This window comes from Macrotis lagotis, chromosome 4 (assembly GCF_037893015.1).
Source record: "Macrotis lagotis isolate mMagLag1 chromosome 4, bilby.v1.9.chrom.fasta, whole genome shotgun sequence".
Classification (NCBI taxonomy): domain Eukaryota; kingdom Metazoa; phylum Chordata; class Mammalia; order Peramelemorphia; family Peramelidae; genus Macrotis; species Macrotis lagotis.
Window position 1 is genome coordinate 199,846,055 of NC_133661.1, and position 19,478 is coordinate 199,865,532.

Here is a 19,478-nt window from a genome sequence, read left to right on the forward strand (position 1 = left end):
GCAAGAGTAAATGTAAACTGGAAATCCCAAAGAAAAGAGATCAGTGTTAGTTGAAATTATTTGGAAATGTTCTTTGGAGCTAGGTAAAACTTGGCTTGCCCAAGGCCACACAGCTAGGTAATTATTAAATGTCTGAGACCAGATTTGAACCCAGGTACTCCTGACTCCAGGGCCGGTGCTTTATCCACTGCGCCACCTAGCCGCCCTTTTATCTTTCTTTTAACAGGGAATGATTCACAGGGACTTGAAGCCTGTCAACATATTTTTGGATTCTGATGATCATGTAAAAATTGGTGATTTTGGCTTGGCCACAGACCATCCAGCCTTTGCTGTAAGTATTTTAATTAGTGGAGACCATAACAAAAAAGACTAAATCTCATTCTTTAAACTTTAATCATAGTGAAAGTTGATTTAAAACAAGTTTAAGTTAATGTAATCCTTCTGATTCAGGGCTGAATCCTATCTGCTGAAGGTGAGTTTTGCTTCTTTATTTTTATGCTGAAGATTAAATGACAGTATATCTATATTACTTTTCCACTCTTCCTTCTCCTCATGTTTCTTTGATTTCCAGGTAACATGTCATTCATCCAGTCCAATCCATTGCCCTTCTTCTCTCTCCCATTTAGAGGCAAAGAAAGGAAACTGAGACTTAGTGAACAGGGAAGGTCAATTTTTAAGTAAAGATGGGAGGAAACAGGGCAGTAGAAGAAACGAAAATGAAGATAGGGAGAGCACTTAAGGAAAGGGGTAACCATTTGCTACTAGATTGTTTTGTTTTTTTAAAGAATGTCATTCACTTTATATAATGCTGTTTTGAGGACACATCATTGTGGACTGGAAATGATACATTGAAATTAGAAAAGCAACACTGATAACAATTCATGGTCACAATGACCTTCTTGGGATTCCTGTGAGCTATGAAAAATGTAGAAGGCAGTCATTAGTGACAAACGCTATGGCAACCTAATACTTGTGTTCCTTGTATTTTAGGCTGATACCAAACAAGAAGATCGAGGAGCTGATCACCTAGTTAAATCTTACCCTTCAGGTAAATAAGAAAAGCTGTATGTTTTCATCATTATTTTTATTGTTTTACACTAAATGTCATTTCCTCTGCACTGTTAATCATCCTTCAGTACATCATTAGAAAAAGGGGGCTTAATATGGTTGAATGTCTGGCATTGAGGATGTCGTGGGTAAAGTGTTGGCCAGGATTCAGAAGAACTGCATTCAAGTCCTACCTCTGACAAACACTGACTGATACCTTGGGAAAGTCATCTTACCTCTCAGGAGCCCTGGTACTCACTCAGACTATCAGTTGTATGAGGGCTACTGATCAACATTAGTAGAGCTTCCTTACCTGATGCTCATTGAAATCAGACTATCTGATCATATTGGTTTTCTCCTAAGAACATATTCAGTTGATAGAAAACATTAGCCTATCTGAAGCTACCCCCCGCTTAATAAGTAAAAAGGCATTCTTGAATAGAGTATGGTGAAGGTCAGTACAAGGGTATATGAATGATCTTTTCTACCATACATAAAAAAAAATCCATCACTGGATTAATTAGACTCAGTTCTTCAACATTAATTAATCCCCTTATTGTAGATTCTTCTTCCTTCTCCATAGAACTCCTACCTTGCAAAGCTTTTTATTTTTCTCTACAATCATGCAGATAATTTAACTGGAATGGTCGGCACGGCATTGTATGTAAGCCCAGAAGTCCAAGGAAGCACTAAATCTTCATATAACCAGGTAACGTGAAAGGGAATGTTTTATTTTTATTGAAAAGCAAAGAAGATTTCAAGAGTAAAATGATATTATGAGCTTAAAAGATAATATCACTTTGGAGCCATTCTCAAATTTTCTATTTTTAAATTTGCTAGTTTTGGACAGTTGCTATTTGCTTTTTATTGTTAAAGATGTTGTGAATTGATTCTACATATACTGTCAATATGTAATATTTTGAAGAAAAAAATTCTTATTTTGATGTACTGTCCACTTAAATGTTCATCTGTGCATTCATGTTAAATTGAAATGCTTTCAGATGTTCCCATCACATTTTGTAAATTTTCTGTCAAAAATCTCAAAATTTCTGTAAACTCTTCAACTTGAGCACTTTCCTTGCAGAATGTCCTTTCCACTACTATTTAAACCATTGTAGTTGAAGGACTTGAATATGATATGGAAAAGACCCCAGAGGTCACCTAAGCCAGTTCTTCTTATGAGGAACTTTTTGCTAGATTTTAGAACAAAACATCTTAATAACTTTCTGAAGGGGCAGGTAGGTGACACAGTGGATAGATTACCTGCTCTGGAGTCAGGAGGATCTGAGTTCAAATATGGCTTCAGATACTTAATAATTACTTAGCTGTGTGACCTTGGCCAAGTCACTTAACCCCATTTTCTTGCAAAAAAAAATAGCTTTCCGAAAAGCAGAATTTGTGCTTCCTTGATATTTAATTTTATTGAAAAATAATTATTACAGTTTTCAAAAGCTCTTAAGTTACAATGAATTAATTTACCTTTTCATCCCTCTATCCTTTATATAGGAAGATTACTTTCTGAATTTCATTTTGTCAGAATCAATGCTCTTTTGGATTCTTTTCTACCAAATGTTTTCTAGGTATTTTTCCCAATTGAATTTTCATTTATTTTCTTTGAGGTAATCATGAGGCCTTTCCTGATCCACCATATTATTTTAAAGTTCCTATTATTATATTTATCAGTTGACCCATAAGTATTATCAAGGGCTACTATGCACCAAGCAATATGCTAGACATTAGAGATACAATTACAAAAGGTAATGTCTCACATTGAACTCACATGTCAGTGAACTCACAATCTACTAGCAATACTAGAATGACTTTTCAATCCCCTGATCACTTAGAGCAATCAGATGATTAATAATGTTACCCAAAGTCACACCTATTCTAGCAATTTGGGTGTCCTTTATCAGTATACAAAATTTGCAGTTTTTTAGCCATTTTAGTCTGGCAGTGAATATGCATATGCCATTTAGAATTAATTTTACAAGTAAGATGTTCAGATAAATGAATTAAATGATTCATAGGCTAAGTATAGAACATTTTGTTTGTTTTTATTCTTTTACTTTGTGAAGTGCCTGAGCAAATAGATTTGTGCCATGACTTTTTTGTTTTGAACCTGCTTTTTTGCTATTTATTGTTTATCCTTCAGTTTTTAAAAGAAATTATACTTTGATCACAAATCAAAACTGAATGCACTTAAATTATTCATAATTCCAATTTTTTTCTCCCATAGAAAGTAGATCTTTTTAGCCTGGGTATCATCTTCTTTGAAATGTCCTATCATCCCATGGTTACTGCATCAGAAAGGATCTTTATTCTCAGTCAACTCAGAGAAGTATGTATCAATGATTTCATCCCCTAAATGGACCCCACTAACCTAGGTTATTAACACGTGATGTTTATATATGTGACAATATATCTTGTATTTAAATATATGAAAAAAGTTTTCCTGCCATAAATGAAAGGGCTTAATTATAGCAGCATGCCAGCCTTGACAAATCTCCTCTACAGTGAACTGTCCCAAGTCAGGAACAATCAGCCCAACTCTTCATTCTTATGGTTGCATCAGTATTAATGTTGCCACTTCTCTCATGCATTTCCATTATCTATCAATTTATATTTGACTCAGATCATATTGGAGAACAATCTGAAATTATGCCCAGAGTTATAAAACTGTATTCCCTTTGAACCTACCATTATCATTATTAGGAGTGTTTCCCAAGGTGATTAGGGGAAAAGGAAAACAACCTATTTGTTCTTAAAATATTTATATCAGTTCTCTGTGTGGTGGCAAAGAAGTGGAGATTGAGAGGATGCTCATCAATTGGGGAATGACTGAACAAGTTGTGGTATATAATTGTGATGGAGTAAGTACTACTGTGCTATAAGAAATGATGAACTGTAAGAAATGATTGAGTTTAGAAAAACATGGAAAGATTTAACATGAAATAATGGAGAGTGAAATGAGCAGAATCAAGAGAATATCACAGAGAGTACTAGCAATATTGTTTGAAGATCAGATGGGAACAAACCAAGCTATTCCGAGTATTATAGATATGCTAATCAACTTCCTATGAAGGAAGATACTTCCAGAGAAGAATGGATAAAATAGAAATAATGCATAGTATGATTTTATATCTATGTATATATGTGTCAGATGGTGGCCTTTGGTAGGGTGAGGTAGGGAGACAGTTTGGAACAATATGTAACAAAAAATAAATAAAATTAATTTTTTTAAATTAAAAACAAAGAATAGAACTACATAAATAGTAGGGAAACTCTGTGTGGTAAGAATCATGCTAATATTACTAAAAACTGAACACATCCACATGGAACTAAAGCTTTTAAGTTCAGATTTGATTCTTTTCACAACTGTTATACAGGGATGTGGGAAGGAGAGAATTAGGTGAACAGACAGGAGTTGTTTCCTAGTACAAAAAAATAGAATGCTGGGCCAAGGTTCAGGTGACCTGACCCTAACTTGATCAAAGTGCTTAAACTGTCTGAATCTTAGTTTCCTCCTCTGTGAAATAAATATATAATTATACTAGCTCTTTAAGTAGCTATTGTGAGGTTAGCACTTTGTGGACTTTAAAAATTTGTAAATTTAAGTTTACAATTAATGAGTTTAACATAAATATTAAAAAAATGGTTGGGGCAATGCAGAGATTAGAGATAGCAGTGAGAGAAGGTATGAAAAGAATCCACAATTTGTGTTAGATGTTGCATTTTGTCCATCTGCATTTTCATTTGTTTTCTTTTGTCTGATTGTATATTATTTTGCCTTGATCTTTACACCTGCTGGGATTCTCTAAAGGGCAGTCATGAATAAATACCTTAGATATGAGAAAATAGTGTGAGGACTTGACAGAGGATAGGATCTGGTTGGGTTGATTGTGTCAAGAAATGCATTATGGGCAAGGTATTTTCACTGTGAATGATTTCCTCTTATTATCTCTTACTGTGATTTTAAAAAATAAAGACTACATCATTTTTACATGATGACCTTCTAGTAATGGAGACAATGAAAACCTTTGTAAATGACTTAGAGGTTTCAAAATATTCAGTGATCTTTATTTTTAATAGTATTACTTACTGAACAAAGTTATTATTAAGTAATTTTTATGTAATAAGAAATTTGAAAATGTAAAGACAGAATGTTCATCAGATTTCAGGATTGTTCTCAGCTTATCCTTTTACTAGATTGTCATTTCTGTGCAGGCATTTTTTATTTCACTTCTGGTGAACAGATGTTTTAATTATGGTAGTTTATCAAATGTTTGCAATATTTATTTACTAATTCGAATATAATTATCCTTTTAGCCTTCTTCTCCTAAATTTCCAGAAGATTTTGATGATGCAGAACATACAAAGCAGGTAATTTTCAGATGCTTTAATTATAATGTCTTCAGTCTTGAGTTTTAATTGTTATTTTTCTTTTCAATTAGTAATCTCTGCCAGTCATTCTCTTGTGTTCCTGGAACAAAAGAAAAAAGAAGTCCCAAAAGATAAAGCATTTAAAACATTATTGAAATTTAAATACATGATTAAAAAAAAAGTCTAGTGTTGGCAGAGTGAATTAACAAGCTACTGAATTCTATTGTGTAGTTCTTTGTGCCTTGGAAGTACTGTTTGGACCCTAGACTTAACTGCTGCAATGAAGAAAGTACTTTTACCACTCTTTGTTTCAGATAAAACCTAGACCTTTATAGGAAAGAAAAACATCATTTAAAATTTTAATTATGCTGAATTTCACGTTTTTAATGGCTTAGTGAGAAGAAAACAGCATGTAAGCTTTTGACAAGCTCATATTAGATCATTTTGAAATATCATAATTGTCTTTATATAGGGCACAACATATATAATGTGTCATAGCTAAAAATGATGTGGAAATACATGTATTTTATGACAACTTATCTTTTACTAAGTTTAATTATGGATATAAATAACAGTTTCTGCAGTGATTCCTTTTCCTCTCTTTTTTTTCTTTTTGTTTTAAGGTGCAATGGGGTTAGCTAGGCAATTATTAAGTATCTGAGGTCAGATTTGAACTCAGGTCCTTCTGACTCCAGGACTGGTGCTCTATCCACTGCGTCACCTAGCTGCCCCCACTCTTTCTCTCTTTTTTTTTTGCACTAAGTTTTGATCCTCTTTTGGGAAGTAAAGCAGCCCATTGAAAATAGCAACTAAAAGAGGTCAACATAATTCAACTTACTAGCACTCTTTTTCTATTTCTGATAGACTATTTTATCTTTTGTTATGATATTCATGTATTATGGTTGAGGACTATTCCAGTGCAGAACTATTAGAAAAAATCACCTTAAAAATCACACTTACACTTTTATTAGGTGGGATCGTGTGCTTGTACTGATCTTCATTAGTGTGTTTGAATTCATAAGTATCATGTAAATTTAATACCTATTTTATTTCCTTTAGAAAAATCAGACTATTTTTAAAGAAATTATTAAGACATAAGAGGCAGTGTATGAAATGGATAAAGAGCTAGCCTCAGAGACCTGGGTACAATTCCTGCTCCTGATGCCTACTAACTGTAACCCCCTATAAAACATGTAGTCTTTTAGTGCCCCTAGGATCATAAATCATATGGAAGGTATTCATCTACATTGATAGAAAAAGTTCTATACTGATGAAATAAATGTGTGTATGTGTTATAGCATAAGATCTTACTTAAGTTAATGGGCTACTGTCCCTAATTGAATTAGAAACAGAATTATAATTAATGACTTGTGCCAACTATTCTTCCTAGCTTCTAGATTTCCAGTAAATTACTATTTCATAAAGATGATTATATCACAATTATTGAAAAGATAATTAGTTGTATGACTGGGACACTTGACTTTGGACAAGTCATTTCATCTTTATAGGCCTCACTTTCTTTATTTATAAGACAAGAGGGTTAAACTAGTCAACTAATAAGATTCCTTCCAAGCTTAAGAGTCTTATACTTCTGGTATTTGTTAAACATATGATCCTGAAGGTAGCCTTGCAGCTTATAAACTTGAAGTATTTTTGGACTAACATATACCAACCAAGCATTGTATAAAATTAGAAGACCACCTAGTAATTTCTCCTCACAGGTTTAGAATCTAAATCAAAACAATATAGAATATGCAGATATGATACACATAAGCAATAATGGGAATTTTTCCCCGTATATAAAAAAATAGGAAAAGCACCGTCTGTTTTGTTAGAAAAGCTAGTTTATTATTTCTACCAGCTTTACACTGTTAATTCTCAGAAAATCTCACTATATCAATTCGGCATACCCTAATATAAAAATGCTTCCTAAGACTACAAATTACTAGCTGTAGTCATTCAATCTCAACTCAACAATTAAATTTCAGTGGGAATGAAAAATTATTTGCTATGAAACTATAAAATGCTTTGTGAACCTCTTCTGAGCACAAACTAATGCTTCTTGTGCTTCAGAGGTAACTATCTCCCCATTAGCAAAAGAAAAGAACCCTGCAAAAAAATGTGGATCAACATCAACTAGTTCTCTGAACTCCCCTTTATTGCTACACATCACTTAAAGTACAATAGGAGTTGGAATAAAGGTGACATCACTACCAAGAGAAAGATGATCCTGAAAATCCCAGTGTAACAGAGAAAGTCTTTTCCCTTTCCTGAAAAAGATAAGATCACTGGATAGGTTTAAATGTTTTAAGTTTTAATTATTTTCATCACACAAAAGATTTTAGAGGTATATTGCCACAGGTTGCTTTACATTCATTAGGAATTCTAGTATCAGTATATCATAACATATATTAGTAATAATATCTTATTTTATGAATTTATACTTTGGTAAATTGATAGAATATAGATTGCCTTTAAGTGCTCTGATCTTTAGTAATTGTTCTTATTGCCAAATGTTTCAAAGGCATCTGGCATTCTAATAAATTTACTATTTATAGAATTCATATTCTACATTTAACAGTGAGGTATGCGATTAAATAATATATCAAAAGTTGCAAAAAATTCTAAATTCAAGAAAGATCTTTTAGGTGTGGCACAGTGAAAAAAAATTGTAAGAAAATAATTATTTGTTCTTCACTAATTTATAGTAACCATGTCCTCCATTGGTTTTGGTTGTAGAGATCTGTCATTTCCTGGCTATTGAACCATGATCCAGCAAAGCGACCCACTGCCACAGAGCTGCTGAAGAGTGAGTTGCTTCCCCCACCCCAGTTGGAGGAGTCTGAGCTGCATGAGGTTCTACACCATACCTTGGCCAATGTTGATGGCAAAGCCTACCGGACCATGATGGGTCAGATCTTTTCCCAACGCATCTCCCCTGCCATCGACTACACGTATGACAGTGACATACTGAAGGTGAGTTTAAAAACTGAGTTTACAGTTCTCGTAGTACATATAAAACAAGCACAAACTGGATTTAGAAGTTTCTAAGTAATCTTGAACAGCGCTAAATCAGAAGACAGTTGCTAAAAAAGGTCCTTTAATACAGCTTCAATAAAATAAACATTAGCCAAAATGCCCACAGCTTAAAACATCTGAGCAGTTCTAATTCAAACTAAGTAGTGAAACTAAAAGAAATTTAATATACCATGCCTATTTGTTCTTTTCACTTTTGGTTTGGTTTTCATGGAATCAGTTTTGGAAATGTTTATTTCCTATGTGCTGATTTGTGGAGCAATAAAAAGAGGTAGACTTGTATTGAGAGAAATATATTAGTGAATATAGGGTCAATGTTGATTTTAGGAGATACATTTTTTTGGTGTTATTTTTGACCTGTTAGTTTTAGAAAGTTTTTTTGCAAGAATGCTTTAATAACAGATGTATGTTTAAACAGATGTATGTTGTAATTGTGAATATGCAGAATGACAGTTGCTTGTACATAAAATCATAGAACCACAAAAAGACCTTAGAGATTACATAGCCCAGTGCATGCAAATAGCATTTTATTTTCTTCTCTTTATGTTAAGGCATCAAAAAGAGTTGTCTGACTCTTCAGTCCTATTCAGAAAAGTTCCCTGAGCACTTTCTCCCACATTTTTTTTTTATCAGATTGCTTACATTCTTGAGTTTCTGCTTTGGTTTTATAGGACATTATTCGACCTACTTTTTCCCTTATCACTTCAGTTGATATGACTTATGAGTCTTGCAGCTCATTTTTTGAAGTAATTTTTTGTACTTAAGTCTGTTGAATTGACTGAGTGTTATATAAAATTAGAAGACCACCTCATAAGTTCCCCTTAAGTTTTAGAATCTAAATGAAAACAATATAGAATATGCAGATGTTAAGATAAGATATATGTGTCAGGGTATTTTCCAGTTAATTGTTGGCATCATTTTAGAAATTAGGGACCTGAGATCATTCAAAAATACAAATTTTCTCTACAGCTATTACCAATCATTAACCTCAGTAACATGATAGATAAAAAGGAAATCATGCTATCATCACTCCTGGCTTAAAAACAGTAGCATGCTGGAGTCTTCCTGCCTTAAATCTCTCCCCATTCAAGTATATGTACCACTTAACTATCAAAATTATCTCAAAGAGTAAGTCTGACCATGTAATACCCCTACTCAGTAAATTCCAGAAGCTTCCCATCACCTCTAGCATCAAATATAAAGTCTTCTATTTGGCAATCAAAGCCCTTCATAGCTTTTCTTCCCCCCACCCCTCTTTCCAGTCTTCTTACATCTGCCCACATATATTATGACCCAGTAACACTGGCATCCTTGCTGTTCCTAAAAAAGATGTTCCATCTCCCATCTCTGGGAGATGACTCTCCCTCCTCATCTCCACTTCTTGGTTCTCCTGCTTTTTTTTTAAGATACAAGCAAAGTCCCACCTTCTACCTTATTCTTTTCCAAAGAAAGGAGCACATTCCTTATTGACTTTACTTCTAGGGCCTCCTTCTGCTTTCTCTAACTTGTCCTTTATATGGCTTGATTGTACATAGTTGTTTACATATTGTCTTCTCCAATACACCTGATTGCCCCTTGAGATCGGGTTCTCTCCTTTGCCTTTCTTTATAGCTCATTGCTTAGCAAAATACCAGGTACACACAAGACCCTTAATACATGTACACTGGCTGATTTGCCATCTTTATTGCTGTTTCTTAAAGATTTCTCTTCTGTCGCTACTTCCATAGGATTTCTCAAATCCCTAGGAAAATACCTAAGAGATCAAAGAAATGCAGTTTTTGATCACAGGAATGGCCTGTTATAGTAAAATAGCATGTTTTCATATTCTTGATACCTTGCATCCAAATCATCTTGGACACTGACTTCGGGTCACCCCTCAATATGATCAAGCTGTATCTTTCTGTGTAGGATTTGTCCTGTACTGGGCAGCATAGGTATGGAATTTTGAGTGAAGAAGACTCATTGTGCTGTTTTTATTTAAATGTGACTTACTATGACCCCTATTTAGAATAAATATTGTGAAATAAGATAAAAGATGCTAGAACACCTTTCCCTAAAGAGATTTAGAAACATAATGACTTATGAAGCCTTATTCTTTGATTCTGCAAGTGTACAGTTACAGTACAGCCCATTAGTCTTTTAGGGAGAGAAATTGTTTTCTCTATTGAGATTTTATTTTAATCGTCTTGGTTGTATTTTAGGGTAACTTCTCTGTCCGTATAGCTAAGATACAGCAACATGTGTGTGAGACCATAACCCGCATCTTTAAAAGACATGGTAGGTCCTTTTTTGAATTTCATTTTGTTACCCATCTTGCCTTTTCACTGTTAGAAAGTAATGACAGTGAATCTGAATGAAAACTAAATACATTTTTTCTTTAATATCCAGCTAAAGGTAATTGATATAACATGAAATTTAAGCCTATTTTTATATTTCTGCTTCTTCAAGAGAAATTGATTTAAGGGAATAACAGCTTTGCTTTTAAAAATAAAGTTGGATAATTATGAGAGAATTGCTATGTCTCATTGTACTGGAGCTCACTCTATATAGAATAAGCTGAATAAAATAGAAATTAATAATGACTTAGGAGTGGTGCATGGGGATTAGTCTAACTTTTATAATGGTCCCCAGTGACATATCCTTAATTGTCAGGTTTATGTTTCACTTTAAGTTGGTTCTTAGGGAGTATGAGAACTCAGTGGTTAATTATGGTTTGCCAATTTGGTGTAGGAGCTGTCGAGTTGTATACCCCACTGCTACTTCCCCGAAATAGGCAAATATATGAGCATAATGAAGCAGCCTTGTTCATGGACCACAGTGGAATGCTGGTGATGCTTCCCTATGATCTCAGGGTGAGTTCGGGAATATTCTGGTTTTCAGGATGAATTTTAGAATTTATGAATTTGTTACTGAATCTAATTATAATTGAGAATTTTCCCCTTCTCTTTTATATACTGGAACTTTTATTGCATACATGTTTATATACCTATTTGGCCTTTTTTTTTTTTTAATATATATACTTGTCTTAAGAGAGAAAGGGTCAGAGTGAAAAGTGCTCTTCAATCCAGATATTTAGGCTTTAAGTCTTTGCCTCCTTGCCAACAGCCCTGCAGTCAGTTGTGATAATTTAGATGCCTGTGCCCATAGACTCTAGAGTACTCTTTCCTAGAGACTGGTCATTAGAATCTCAACCCATGGTACTGACCTAATCATCTCTATAGTAATGACAGCATAACATGGCTATATCAAATAAGTATATATTATATTTCTCACCGAATTCTTCCATTTTCTGACTTGACAGCATTTTAGCTCAGCTAAGCCAATGCATTGACAATGACTATCCTAAATGGGTTGGGGGTTTTTCCCCTCTAAGCCTGGCCTTCTAGTTATCTTCTTGGGCACACATTTGCTATGTAGCAAATGATTCCTAATCATTTAACTAAATCTTTAACTAAAATGCCATTGCTGACCAACAATTCTTGTTTTTATTATTAATTATTCAACCTATATGCAAAGATAGTTTTCAACATTCAATTTTTTGGTAAGGTTTTGAACTCTACATTTTTCTCCCTCCCTCTCTTCCCTCCCCCTTACCTTTAGCATGCTGTGTATCAGGCTGGGGATGAGAGGTGCATAAAGAATTATTTTTACAGAAAACTGAATTCTGGTTGTCATTTGTTAATCTTCCTAGTACTTCAGTTTATCCAATTCTATTTCTGGAAAAACTGAACTATTCATTAATTTTAGTTCTGTTCTAAATTTTCAACACATATTTTTTGAGTATCCCCTCAGTAAATGGCACAAGGATGCTGAGTTATTGGAGGAGTAAATGATAGGTCTTACTGCCCTATTGTTAGCTTCTTTAGATTGGGATTGTGCCACATCTATCTTTATACCCACAGTGATTAAACTAAGTAGGTACTAAGTAAACATTTATTGAATTGAAGTGTGTGGATTCCCATAACAAACAATGACAAAGCTGAGATTAGAACCTGTAACCAGACTGAGACAAACATATCTTGCTTATGTTAAATCACTGAGACCTAGGAAGCTATTCATCGATCTTGCTGTATTATTTAGTGTCCCAAAAATCTGAGGGCAGCTTTAAGTACTAATAGTTTAAATCCTGGCACAGTAGGAAAAAAGCAGGCCTGGAGTCAGGCAGATTCTCATCTTTTTGAGTTCAAATCTGATGTCAGACACTTAGCTGTGTGACCCTGAGCAAGTCATTTAACCCTGTTTGCCTCAGTTTACTCATTTACAAAATGAGCTAGAGGAGAAAAATAGTAAACTATTCTTTTCCAAAGGAAAAAAAACGAATGGGTTCACATAGAGTCAAACAAACTGAATAATGACTGAATAACAAGAAGCTTAAATCAGCATCAACTCACCTTGTTGTGTATATTATAGGTGTTAGAGTAAAAGAGCTTATGTGTTAATGGCAGTTTTTTATTCCTGCAAGTACCAGGCCCCAATTTAATTTTTTTTTCTGTGCCTTGTCATTTTCTACAACTAGTACCGACATTTTCTATGATTCTGTTGAACTTTGAAGTTTTCCCTTTGCTTTTCAAATGCCGTATTACCCCTGAGGCACAATTTTTAAAAATCCTGCTCAGCAGCTCTGTATTTGAGTTGTGCTTACGTTTCTGCCCTGATTCCTATCACCACTTTTTACCAAGAGATGCCATATGGTATATTTTTTTTTTTAAGGTTTTTGCAAGGCAATGGGGTTAAGTAGCTTGCCCAAGGCCACACAGCTAGGCAATTATTAAGCATCTGAGGTCAGATTTGAACTCAGGTACTCCTGACTCCAGAGCTGGTGCTCTATCCACTGCGCCACCTAGCCACCCCTGGTATATTTCTATTGGTGGAGATTGGGAAGTAGTAGTGGCATCAGTAAAATAAATAAAAGACATAAGTAGAACATTAAATAAATAATTAGAGAGGTAATAAGTTGTCCCAGCTTGGGCACAACTTTATCAAAAACTAGATAAAACATTGATTTTTTATTGCTAATTCTTTTGCTAATTTTTCGTATTATTTCTATTTATTTTGTTTCTTTGGAAGTGTTATTGTTTTAAAGCTGATATTGAATGGTGTGGTAAAGAGGTTTGATGAAGCTATAAAAGAATATAAATGGTATTGTTATTGTTCAATTATATTTAAAATTGGCTTTTCATTTTCTAAATATTTGGCAGAAAATGTTCAGAATTGTAAGCAACATTTATTTCCTATAAACTCTTCACATGAAAAAAAAAAATACATGGCTGCCCATACAGACTCTAACCCATATTATACTAATACTAACCCCTGGGATAATGAGTTTCTGAAAATAATTGCTCCATCCCATAATATATTATTAGGTTACTTATTTGTGGAGGTTATAGGTTGTTAAAGTATGAAGAATTTTTCTAGAGGGCATTTATTAAGGATTCCCCTTGGAGATTGTAAGGGACTGTTGAGTGTGGGAGTACTGTAAACCTTTATCACCTGGTGTCCTCTAGTACCAGAGCATTGTTTTACTAAGTGCCGTGGGAGTGGGCCAGTAACTGGGGAGGATATTTAAGCACTTGTATTTGGTTTAATAAATGGAGATCTAGGAGATCTTGGAGAACTTGTCTTCCTTGTCTCTCCCCTTCAACATTATTTGGGTAAGGATAAGAGAGTCTGGAAAGGAACTCAACAAGAGATATTTAGGAAACTTCCCACAAAGTACTAGATGCCTATCATGGTTCAGTTACCATAAATACCTCCACAGATTATCCATGAACAATAATCTCACAGATATAATAACCGTGACCCTTATTTTTAGCATATAAGAGTTTTCATTTGGCACAATCAAAATGTAATTTGTTTTAGAACTTAAATACATTTGTAATATGATAAATAGTGAGAGTTTATTTCTCTTTTACTGATATTGCCACCAAAAGACAACTTGTGTAAGAGCATGGGCTACAAGACATTAACTGAAAACATTTTTTATTATATTTTCAGATTCCTTTTGCAAGATATGTGGCTAGAAATAATATCTCAAATTTGAAACGGTAAGGAACTGTGGAGGGAGTTTTGTCTTTTTTGACCTACATATAATAAAGAACTCACTACTTAACTTTGGGTTTGGAATACTCTTCAAAAAAAGCATAAATATCAGTTCTTAAAAGGTTGTTAGGACTGCCTCTCTCATAAGGAAGAATGTGGTAATTGAGCCACAAACTATCTGGTTATTATTGGTCACAGATGGTTCTTTATATAAATTAATTTGATGAATACATGTTATTATTGTGTCTAAAAGTTCTTGTTAGAGGTAACTTTGAAAAGAAAAATATTTAAAAGGAAGACTATTAAAAATTAGCCTGAAATTTGGATACTAGTGTTCCATTTTTATAGAGCACATCTAACTAAGAGGAGTGAATATAGTATTTCCTCATAAAACTCAATGATATTGCTATTAATTTAGTATTTTGGTTTATAAGCACCACTCTTCACATGAAGCCAAAGCATTTTATGGGATTTTTTTTCATTGTCCTGATATACTCTTGGCTACAAGTGAATGATAAGTAAGAGTGACATTTATGGTATCTCTTTGTGGGATATCAATACTAAGGGACAATATTTTTGCTTGTTAATATCTTCAGAATAAAGGAACCAGGCTACATAAAACTTGTCAGTGGCAAAACTGGATGAGGGCAATTTCAGTTCTATATACAATGAAGTCTACAAATGCATTTAATTTTAATTCAGCTATGCATACTAGGCAAAAAAGGGGAGAAACAACAATGTGAATATTGTAGATGCTATTTAGTTCAATGAGTAATATGCCTTAGCATATTCCTGAGCATGGAATAGAAGTGATGACTCTGCTTTCCCCTAAGTTAGTCTTAGTTCTCTCTTCTTATAGTTAGAACATCCCTCTTCAGTGTCATGGAGTATGATCCTAGAATATTCTCCTTTCCACAATTTAGTTAGTCATCTTTTGCTGGTAGAAAAATTGAGAAAAACAAGCATTTTGGCTATTCTAGAATTCCTGGCTGGCTAAAAATATCTGTCACAGATATTTTTTTTTACCTCACAGTAAAACAGATAATAAGTTAATGTAGTGTTTGATCCCTTTCTAACTAACCACGTATAAGTGTAAAACCCTTTCAAGAATATTTTTACTTGATCAGTTTTCCTACCAGCTAAGTCTTTACTTGTTTCTATTTTGTTCTGTTTGAGTAGAAATTCTATTTCCTGTCTTTTTCATGATAAAGTTTAATTTAATGTCCCAAAAAATAAAATTTTTATTTAGTTGTTTTCAAAACATACACTAGTCTTTCTTAAAGTGACCCAAACATTTCATCTAAGCTGAAACTGTTTAAAGATAGTCCCATATACTTAATGGAAGATTGAAGGGATTTTCATGGGTGATTTTTAAAAACACAGTGTTTTCATCTTTAAGTCTTAAAATTCACTTTTTGACTGTAGAATTTAATCCCATTCATTAAGATGTGACTCCACTGTACTGTCCATGGGACCACATGATCCTAACTGTCCTAATAAGTACTTTCCAGTTGAGTTTTCTTACTCATTGCCTATGAATTTCCTATACTCTTTTTGTAAGAACAAGGTAAGTGATCTTAGAACTCTTATGTTTTTTCCTCCAGATACTGTATAGAACGTGTGTTCAGACCACGCAAGTTAGATCGATGTCATCCTAAAGAACTTCTAGAATGTGCTTTTGATATCATCACTTCTACTAGCAATAGCTTTCTGCCCATTGCTGAAATCATCTACACTATATATGAGATCATCCAAGAGTTTCCAGTGCTTCAGGTTCCTTTCCATATTTCAATATACATTGATCTCCCATCCTAAAGATTTATTTTTTCCAGTAAATGAACTTTCATTTAATCAAATTTGTTGATCCTTGAGTTTATAGCAAAATACCAACAGGATTGGTACTCAAATCATTGAAAGTAATTTGATAATATAACTTTTGATTTTTTTTAGGTTTTTTTTTTACAAGACAGTGGGGTTAAGTGACTTACCCAAGGCCACACAGCTAGGTAATTATTAAGTGTCTGAGGCCAGATTTGAACCCAGGTATTCCTGACTTCAGGGCTGGTGCTCTATCCACTGCACCACCTAGCCGCCCCATAACTTTTGATTTTAATTTGACACTCTCCTAACTTGAATCTCTATTAACCTTGACCAAAAGTATTACTGTGGGGGAGGGGAGAAGGACTGGGGAGGGAGCAAAAGGATTCTTTGCCTGTAATTTTTCTAAAGAGCAAAATGTAGACTAACAGGACTATGCCTTGTACACATAGACACTAATGCAAATATGAAATAGTATATAATCCCTCTCCTCAAGTCACTTGACTTTAATAGATAAAAGTTGAGGGAACATTTACACTAAAATCTTTGTTTCAAGACATAATGTGATTAATATAAAAGGACTGTAGAGTACTGGAAGGTCTGGTAAAGAAACAAGTGCTAAATTAATGAAGTATTAAATAGGGGGTCTTAACAGGGAAAGTGGAAACAGTGTGGTATAGCAGAAAGAGAACTGAGCTTTCTGTTAGGAAGATGTAGATTTCAGTCTCTCATCTTCAGCATTTCCTAACTCTATTGACTCAATAAGTCACAACCTATCAGAGCTTTAATTTCCTCATCTGTAAAATGGGAATGACAATACCTGTGCTAACTACCTTAACAGAGTTGTTGTGAGGATGGTTTGCAAAACCTTAGAGAGGCTGGCATTAGGCTCAAACAGAAACCCTGTTGGTTGCACATGTACTTAGAAAACCACACATTAATAGTCGTCTATGTTAGATTGTATTTTTATTTTGTTAAATATTTCCAAGGCACTTGACTTGGCTGGGAGTTTCATCCCTCTAGGGGAAGACAGATAGAGAGCTGCTCTTAGAAGTTAGGAAGACCTGGTTTTGAGTCCCACCTATTACATACACCTATTGTGTGACCTCTCAATGCCCCAGGAATATCTCTTAAAATCTCAACTTGTGAAGTAGGTGTTGAGTCTGCCTTGGGAGAGTTTCCTCCCTGGGACTATCTACACAAATTAAATCCAGGTTCCTCCCAAATCAAAATATTAAAATGCTATATAAATTTAAGCTGCTATTATTATTGTTGTTGTTGTTGTTATTGTTATTGTTATTATTAAACACAAAGAAGTTCCAGCAAGCTCTGAAAAATTTGAAGAGGAGAGAACACTTTCACCTGGGAGAAGGGTATATAGATGGGTAGAATTAACCAAATTTCATGGAATATTTGGAATCTGAATTTGACCTTGAAGGGAAGAATTTAGCCAGAGAAGATAGGATTAAGGGATAGAGTTCATTTTAGGTAGGGAGATCAGAATGAGAAAAGGCATAGAAAAAGAAGAGGGAAGAAGTAAACCAAAGAACAGTGAATAATCTAGTTTGGTTAGATTGTAGACTGTAAAGGGGAGTGATATTAGATAAGGATAGAAAGATGGACCTTTCTAGAGAGAGTCTTGGATGTCTGGATCAAGAGTTAGTTCATTATTTATTAAACAGTGGGAAACTATGGAAGATTGAAGATAAGAGGAACATAATATAGTAAGAATAGTGTAGTATGAAAATTATTTGGGCAACCATGTGAAGAATGGTTTAGAAAATAAGGAGACTAGAAATAGTTATCAAATTATTATGATAGTTCAAATGAAAGTCGATAAGGTAGAACAGGACTTGAACTGGAAGGTAAGGGAGATGAAAGGGTCAAGAAATAGAAAAATTGGAGGATGGTGCTAGTTTCTGGTAAGAAAATGATAAATTCAGTTTTGGATGTATCGGATTTAAAGAGATATCAATTTGGAGAGGTAATTAGAAAAGGAGGATTGGAGATCTTTAAAGATGTTGGAAGATAGAGGGCTAATTTGGAAGTTATCTGCATATGGTGATAAAACCAAGGGAAAGGATTAAATTACTAAGGGAGGTGTAGAGTGAGAAGTTAAGAGGACCAGAATTTTGTAAAGACAGCCATGATTAAGATGCAGTAAAATGAGAAACAAGTGAAAGAATTATCAGAGGAAAGAAAAGAATATGAAACTGTTCAATGTTATGGAGCTAAGGTATTGAGTATTAATAGTATTAGGAAGGGTTTATTAGCATTGTCTTACACTTTAGAAAAGATCAAGGAGTAATGAGAACCAAAAGAAGGATTCTGGATTTGGAGATCTGGCGTTCATTAGCTACTTTTGAGAAAGCAGTTTGAGGTGAAGACAGATTGCATAGGATTATAGAGTTAAGTGTATGAGGAAGTAGAGACATTCCTTTTTTTTAGAAGTTTATAGAATTGAATGGATTCTTTTTAAAATGCCACTTTTATCATATTGCTATTCAAAAACTTTTCACCATTCTTCACTTCCTACTAAATGAAATTTAAACTTCTCATTCTGACTTCCTAAATTGTTTATAGCATGACTTGAGCCTTCCTATTTGATGTTATTTCTCACTACTCTCCCTTTTGCCCTCCATTAAAGTAAGAACAATCTCCTATTAGCCTGCAAATACACAACTTAAATTACCATCTTTATACCTCCATTCGTTTGTTGTTCTTACTTAAAATGCCCCCTTCACTTCTTTCCTTTCTGTATCAAATCCAGATTTCAAATCTGTTGGTTTTATAATTGCTTAGAAGCCTGTTTATTCCAGGATTCATTGATTTCTCTTTCCTCTGAACTCCACCTACTCTTACAGCTTGTACTTTACATTTAAACATTTAATACAAGACACCTAATATACTGTCTGTGTTTTTTGTCACTTCATTGTTGACTTTTTTCCCAACTAGATTATGTATGCTCCTTGAAGGTAGGGAGCATGTCTTCTATTTTTCTTTTACTTTTCTTTACTACAGTGCTGAGTGAATAGATATTTAACTTACTGGTTGATTATTAGGTTATATACATGTTCTTGACATACTTGAGGGATAATTTCTTCAGAACTAAGTTGCATGAAACTTTTGCAGGTAGATATTATTTAACATCCTAGTAA

At 34.0% G+C, this 19,478-nt stretch overlaps 1 protein-coding gene across 3 annotated transcripts in view; it reads left to right on the forward strand.

The window, feature by feature from the left end:
* EIF2AK4 (eukaryotic translation initiation factor 2 alpha kinase 4) overlaps nt 1-19,478 on the forward strand; it is a 106,752-nt gene that overhangs the window by 67,795 nt on the left and 19,479 nt on the right. For all 3 annotated transcript variants that reach the window (XM_074235084.1, XM_074235085.1, XM_074235086.1), the window contains 10 exons: nt 227-331; nt 991-1,048; nt 1,677-1,756; nt 3,284-3,385; nt 5,374-5,427; nt 8,167-8,403; nt 10,665-10,740; nt 11,194-11,315; nt 14,458-14,507; nt 16,107-16,275. In XM_074235084.1, the coding sequence (XP_074091185.1) occupies nt 227-331; nt 991-1,048; nt 1,677-1,756; nt 3,284-3,385; nt 5,374-5,427; nt 8,167-8,403; nt 10,665-10,740; nt 11,194-11,315; nt 14,458-14,507; nt 16,107-16,275 (1,053 nt within the window). The remainder of the gene's footprint in view (nt 1-226; nt 332-990; nt 1,049-1,676; nt 1,757-3,283; nt 3,386-5,373; nt 5,428-8,166; nt 8,404-10,664; nt 10,741-11,193; nt 11,316-14,457; nt 14,508-16,106; nt 16,276-19,478) is intronic.